Genomic DNA, 7,648 nt, shown 5'->3' on the forward strand with positions numbered 1-7,648 from the left:
CAAATGATTCAATTTTCCTCACCTTGAAAAGTCTACTAATATCATTAGCAAGCAGCAGCCTAACATTTCTACTTATCATACATCCCGACTTGTCTAGGTTAATCTTTTTGCCTAACGCCTCTTCATACAACTTCAACACCATCCGGATGTTTCTACACTCTTCCATTGACACCTTGAAAAATATAAGATTGTCATCTACATATAAAAAACAAATGTGATAGAGGGGCAATATTTATTAATACAGAAACCATGGATGAGAAAGAGAGACTCTTCCCTTTTAAGCAGTGCCAGTAGACCCTTGATGAAGTTCTCTATAAGGAACAAACTCCTCCTGCGGAGATCTATTAATAAGCACAACAAAGCACACAACTCCACATAACTCATAATGGAATTCATCTAAGACAAGTTAAAACCCACAGAATAGAGCATCGCACTGAGAAACAACCATTCAACTTTATCGTATGCCTTACTCATATCTAACTTTATTGCCACCCACCTCGCTTTCCCAGATCTCCGACTACTAATAGCATGAACATTCGAAGCCCAAAATAGCATTATCAGTAATGAGTCTCTCAAGGAAAAAGGCCGAGTAGGAAGGAAAAATAATCACATCCCACACTTTTTTCATCCTGTTGGCCAAGGACTTCACAACGATCTTATAGCTCACATTGTAGAGACTAGTGGGTCGAAATTCAGACATATGCTTAGGCTCAATAACTTTAGAAATCGGGGTGATATAAATCTTGTTGATTAGGCTCACATCATTACCATCACTAAGAATCCCCATACACATCTTGGTAGTCTCTTCTCCCACAATATCCCAATACTTTTGATAAAACACAGTATGAACCCCATTAGGTGCTGGGGTTTTGCCTGGCCCCATACTATTGATAGCAATTTCCACCTCTTACTTAGAAAACAATTTATTCAACTCACTTTCAAAATGCCCCGAGATCTTACCCACCAAGCAGTCAATAATGTTGGTCATCTTCTCACCCCTTGGGGAGGACGACTTGAAAATATCTTCAAAGAAGCTTGTGGCAATTGCGCCAATTTTTTCCTCACCCTCAACCCAAACCCCATTCCCATACAAGGTTCCATCAATTGAATTTTTCTTTTTTTGGTGGGAAGCCTTATTGTGAATCCACTTAGTATTCCTATGTCCCCACTTAAGCCAGTCCTCTCTTGATTTACTCTTCCAATATTGCTCTTCCTCAACCAACAGCTTCTCCAATTCATTCTTCGTTGTATGGAGCCTATAATCTCATATGCAGACAGACATCTTTAAAAGAGACTTAATCTCATATTTTTGCAAATATCGCTCTTAAGCGAGCCGTTAAGCCTTGACTGGTTTCAATTCTCTAGATTCTCCAAAAAACTCCTTATCCGACCATTAAACACACCCACTCCCATCCTCTTATAACTACGTCAATACCTACTAATAATCTCTCTACATTCAAGGAACTGAGTCCAACATCCCTCAAATCTTACTGGTTTACCGCTTTTTTTTTATGGCAATGATAACCTGCATCAAACAAATTAACAAAAATAGGCCTATGATCAGAGTTATGAAAGTTTGAGTGACTAACCTGGATCGAAGAGAATCTGGACTTCTTATCATCATTAGAGGGTGTGTTTGGCTCACCATCATGAGTTTAGTTGAGTTAGTATAATATACTAACTCAATGTTTGGCACACTAACTTCAAATGTTGGTATAGTTGAGTTGGTATATTTTACCAACTCACCCAAACTCTCTCTTCTTCCAATATTTTCAATGGCTCCACCCATAGCCACTGTTGGAGACTATTATTGTCAACAATCCAGAAACCAACTCCGACTCGATAACCACCTCCGATGACAACTTTAGTGACCAATTTTGGGTTATAACAAGCACCTTTAGTACAACTTTAGAAACCAATTCGCAGCTCTGACAACCACCTTTGATGACCACCTTCACGTGACCAACTCCAACGACCAATTCTCGGCTCCAACAACCAATTCTCGGCTCCAACAACCACCTTTGATGAAAAACTTTGGTGATCCAACTCCGACGACCATCTTCGTGCGACCAACTCCAACATCCAATTCTAAGCTCTAACAATCGCCTCTGACAACAAACTCCGATGACTAACTTTGACAACCATCTTTGTAGTCTTCGACAACCATCTGTGTAGCCTCCGACAACTACCTCCGACTATAAACTTCGATGAAAATCACCTTCGATGACCACTTTCGAGCGAGCTATTCTAACGACCAACTTCATGCTTCAAAAATCACCTCCGATGACAAACTCCTGCAATAACCTCCAATACCACCTTCATACAACCAACTTCAGGTTCTAACAGCGGCCTGTGACTACAAACTCCTGTGAAAATCATCTTCGATAATCAACTTCGACAACCACTTTTGACTATTATAAGACTAATGATGATTAAAGTATGTTGTAGGGTTGTTGATTATATAAATAATAGTATTTTGTCAATATTAAGTGCAACATTTAGGAATTTGTAAAATATATTTTTATTTAATTGAATTCACATATCAAACGAGTGTTAAAAATATTTGGAATCTGTAGTTGAAAAATATGTAACATATAACAAAAAAAAACATAAAATGGAAGAATTAGTGAAAAATGGATATTTGTCCTCTAATGATTCTCAAAGTTTATAGGAATTGAAAGTGAAATTGTTGAATAAATGTGGTAGTATTCCATTGGCTGCTAAGATGATGAGATGGATTTAATTTTAAAAAAAAATCATGACAGAGTAAAAATGTAGAGCAACAATAGGAAGAAGAAGAAAAAAAAAAGATAATTGATGATGAAATTCATGGAGAAAAATTAGGAATAAAATGTTTTAATTTCTCTTTGGTTTCTTATTTTATTTAACCATATTTCTGCAATAAACGTAATCGACTAATTGTTATTCATTACTAAAAGAACGAAGAAAGAAAGAAAGAAAGATAAGCTTGAAAATTAAAAGGAAAAATTACAATCCATATCTTTTGAATAAAAATGGGTAGAATTATTGAATAAAAAAGTTTCAAAACAAAAATAGTAATTATAAAAGCAAATTATTTAGCTCTATTTAGTAGCCATTTCGATTTTTATTTTTGATTTTTGGAATTTAAAACTATTTTCTTCCTATTTCTTATATTTATTTGCAGTCTTAAGTACAATGGTTCAATTTTTAGCCAAATTTCGAAAACAAAAACAATTTTTGAAAAGCTACTTTTTTTAGTTTCCAAAATTTGACTTGGTTTTTTTTAAAAACCAATGGTAAATAGTAGAAAACAAAGTAAGAAATTTGGAGGTGGAAGTAGTATCTATTTTCAAAAACAAAATGGTTATAAAACGAGCCTTTAGAGTTTAAAAAAATGTACTAGATACCCTAGACGTATGAACTCAACTCTGCACCCCAAACACAGACATATGAACTCCACAAATATATGAACTCCACAACATATGCACTCCAAACATCCTATCTCAATTCAGCATCCCAAACAGTTCCTTGTTGAGAAATCTGTCAAACCTTTCTTTGATATAGCTATTTTGTATTTTCCTTCTTCAGGTGTACATGTTGCTGCTCCACCTAGGATCACTTAGCTTACAAGTATCAATGGCCTCACGGAACTGACTTCTATTTGCCCCTCCAACCTTCTCTTAAGACCCCAAATTTTCATTGAAGTCTCCCTTGAGAATCCACAGGAGATTCACCACTTCATTCAATCTAACAAGAAGCTTTCAGGAATCTAACATTTGTTCTCTAATTGGATCCCATACATACTAGTGAATCTCCACACATCAGCATCCTTCTTGATAGTAGCATCGATATGGCCTAAGGAAAAAGACAATATTATCACATTTGTTTCATGCCTCTACAGCAAAAGCAACCCCCCACTATTCTTATTACCGGGACGATAAAGCAGCAATCAAAACCCAACTTCCTCTTCATTTTCTCGTCAATTTGATTCCCGCATATCGTCTCAGATAAGAACATAATTTGAAGATTTGCCTTCTTAACTTCGTGTTTGAAGGCACAAAGTGGTAGGGCTAACTTCAGCTTTCACTGATATTCTACTTCCAGCTCGAAGTAAATAAGCCTACCCTTTTTTCCTATATCTTTTCTTTCTCCTTTTGTTGTTGCCTGTTTAGTTCCAAAGAGTTTTTCTCCAAAAGTCGCCCAACTTTTTGTGCCACCTTCTTTCTAGCAAGCCACTTTCCCTTCTTTCCTTTAATATCCATATTTATTCCCTCTTCATTATTACTTCTCAATCCATTTCCTACCAAAACCTCATGACCTAGTATCAGATCCAATTTGTTTTCACTATTTGATTGTAGGCCAAGCATTATACCATTGAGATAATAATCCCTATTTTAGGCCTGACTTGATTTTTTTACCTTCTCTTGGGCTTTTTTATCAGGCCCAATCCCTTTTTTAACTTTTTCAACGGTAACACTTAGTGGGCCGACATGCACAACTCTAATTTCAGAAGACGCCGTACGCTTGTCTATTTCATTAGCCGTCTGTTTGGCAGTTTTAGCATCCCCCATCTAAAAAATTTGACCGACCCCATCCTTGTCCTATTCACTCGTTGTTTTGTTGCCAAAGTCCTCTTTTTGCCTTTCCCCTATCTTCTTCATCCAGCTCTGCGCCTTGATTCTTCCATCAGACTTTTTCTCTGTTCCATTGTACGCCATACAACTCATCAGTTTTTTCCCTCTCACCAATTGTTACCTCCTTTTTATCCCTCATTCGAGCTTCTTTGCATTCCGACATCCCTTCCTCTTTCCTCAAAGATTGTCTCTCCACTTTATTGGTCCCAAACTCTCTGTCTCTTCCCCTTTGGACTCCCCCATTATTCTGCGTATCTCTCATCTAGATGTCGTACCTTCTATTCTACCTGTTCCCCTTTTTATTCGAATCACATTCTTGCATGATACTTTTCTTTATGTTATATTCTTATGGTTGGTTAATAATGTTAAAATTGGTATGACAAATACACATTGCATGATACTGATAGGATATTTGGGGTGCTAAGTTGAGTATGAAATATGGAGTTAATATATTGGAGTTGGAAAATCTGTATTTGGGGTGCAAAGTTATTTAGTTTGTAAATGGAAAATATTAGAGGGAGGAAGAGAGAAAGAGGAGAAGACAAAATGTTTCGATAAAGGCACAAATTTTAATAGTGAATATGTCGAAGTTGGTGGAGTTAATATATTTAATACTAACTTTCGATGAGTAAAACACACCTAAAGAAAATTGGTAGACATTTAGAAGAACACTCGAGTATATTTGTTAATCTTTTAAAAAAATATATTTTGTTACCAATTTTTAGAAAGGTAGTAGAAATTTTGTTACTATCTTAAATGATTCCCCAGAATAATAATTTTGAAACTCCTTGTAAATTCATTTATAAAAGTTTAAATTATTCTCAAAATTTAAAATTAATAGTATAAATATTAATCATTTTGGTAAATGTAAGTACATTCATTAACGTTGACATTTACTTTTCATTTTTGTTTTTAATGGATTTTAAGTTTTTAAGGAAAAGGTTTGAAAATCTATTTGTAAATTGGTAGTATTTTGTTGAAAAGAATTATTATTTTTGAGATGTTATTATTCAGTGGATTAAAAGTGATCTTCGGCCATGTAGCTCATTTGAAGTCGGGACTATTGGAGTTAATGTAGACTCGGATACAGAGGAGTCTAACTTCTTCGATCACATCTCAGATCTCGAACAGATCATTTGGTAGAAAACGGAAAAATCACACGCCGCGCTCCATCTCAACCGTTCATATTATTGCAGCCGTGTGGGCCCACGGTGATTCATTTCCAACACGGAAATGTATCTCAATTAAAAGTTCAACTTACCAATGTAATGATTCGAGGGTGTGTTTGATTTAAAATTTTTAAACGTTTAATTTTAAAGATGAGTCATTTTAAAAAAAGTTGAACATGTTTGATAACAATTTAAAATATATTTTAAATCTTTTCTAATATTATATATTTTTTATTTTTTATTCTCATTTTATTTAAGAAATAGATAGGCTTGATAAATGTTTTTATTTCTAAATTACGAAAAAAAATATTTTTGAAAATGGGATAAACTACGAAAAGTAGTTTTGGTTGTCCCGATTCTTTTTTCTATTGTCTCTTCTTTCTATTTTTTTTTTCTTCTAGATGTTGAGTTAAATTATGAAGTCTAAAATTAATATGTGTGTAGAGTTAAAACACAGTGTTGGGGGTGAAAGTTGTTTATTAAATTTGTGTGGGGCGCAAAGTTGAGTTATATTAAATGAAAGTATTTGGTCTGATCTTTTATAATCTTAAAAGGTATGATTTTCTTTTGCTTGCTTATCTTTTTGTTTAACTCTTCAATTGCACATATATTTTCAAAATTTTCAACACTAAATTGAAATGTCAATTTAAGACCTGCACATATATTTTACAATTTTTTATATGTAACCATTGTACTTGATGTAGTCAAAATACTCTTGTTTCATACAAACAATAAAATTATAGTATACTTTCATATTAGTGGAATGTATAAGTGTAAAAAAAAAAAAAAAAAAAAAAAAGTATGCCACCAAGGGGTTTATAACTTTTTATGACATATTATGTCAAATTGTAGGTTATAGTTTATTATGCATGTATGTTGTTGGAAATGTGATCAAAGCCTCAGATTAGCTAGATAAGGGGATAATTATGAGTATAATGTATAACAACTATCACAAATGATACAAGATTTTTGGGGTGAAAGCAAAAGTAAAGCCATGATAAACTACTATATAAGATGACTATTAAACACCATGAATTAATAAGTTTAACTTTGTATTTAGAAACACTTTCATCGACTAAGTTTTTTATTTTTTATTTTTAGTATGTGATCGGTTGAGTTGGTTATTAGAATTAGTCGTTGGAGATGATTGATGGAGTTGGTGGTTGGAGTTAGTCACTGGTGGTAATCATCGAAGTTGGTTGCTGAAGGTGGTAGTCGTGTGGAGTTAGACATTGAAAGTGGTTATTGGAGATGATTGTCAGATGTGTATTACAAAATACGAAATAGATAAATATACACCAAGTAAAGATATGGAAGATCCTAAATTAACCTAAATTAAAGAATATAATCGGCTAATTTACAAAATAAGATATGTATATATGGTAACACTCTCCCTCAAACTCAAGGTGGTAGAGTAGAGACCAACTTAAGTTTGTGAAGCAACTGAATGAAACATCCAAGTGATAACGTTTTGGTGAAGATATCAGCAGGTTGCTCTATAGTGGAGACTGATCGAAGGAGGAGATTGTTGCTCAAGTGATGATGACGAATAAAGTGACAGTTATTTTCAATGTGCTTGGTACGTTCATGAAAGACATCATTATGAGCAATATGGATAGCATTATGATTGTCACAATGAAGTAAAGTAGCAGACTGTTGAGGAACACCCATATCAACAAAAGCCAACAAAGCCATAGTAACTTAGAAGTAGCATCGACAAGAGCACGATATTCAAATTCTGTGATGGAACGAGGAACTACAGTTTGTTTCTTACTTTGCTAAGAGATGAGAGAATGTCTTAAGTAAAAGCAATAACCTGCGGTGGAACGTCAATTAGTGGGATCACAGTCCAATTAGAATCAA

At 34.3% G+C, this 7,648-nt stretch overlaps 1 protein-coding gene across 1 annotated transcript; it reads right to left on the minus strand.

The window, feature by feature from the left end:
• Nucleotides 1-277: 277 nt before the first annotated feature.
• LOC120067528 lies at nucleotides 278-883 on the minus strand. The gene is made up of 2 exons (XM_039019078.1): nucleotides 535-883; nucleotides 278-396 (listed from the first exon to the last, which is right to left on the minus strand). The coding sequence occupies exons 1-2, from the start codon at nucleotides 881-883 to the stop codon at nucleotides 278-280; spliced, it is 468 nt and encodes a 155-aa protein (XP_038875006.1).
• Nucleotides 884-7,648: the final 6,765 nt, after the last annotated feature.

Source organism: Benincasa hispida, chromosome 12, assembly GCF_009727055.1.
Source record: "Benincasa hispida cultivar B227 chromosome 12, ASM972705v1, whole genome shotgun sequence".
In the NCBI taxonomy this organism is placed as follows: Eukaryota; Viridiplantae; Streptophyta; class Magnoliopsida; order Cucurbitales; family Cucurbitaceae; genus Benincasa; species Benincasa hispida.

Excerpts from the sequence above, each read along its gene's own strand:
- LOC120067528 (XM_039019078.1), bottom strand. The coding sequence starts at position 883 with ATGGGGCCAGGCAAAACCCCAGCACCTAATGGGGTTCATACTGTGTTT. Across the intron at positions 397-534 it reads TGCTATTTTGGGCTTCGAAT|ATGAATTCCATTATGAGTTA; the intron begins GTTCATGCTATT and ends AACTTGTCTTAG.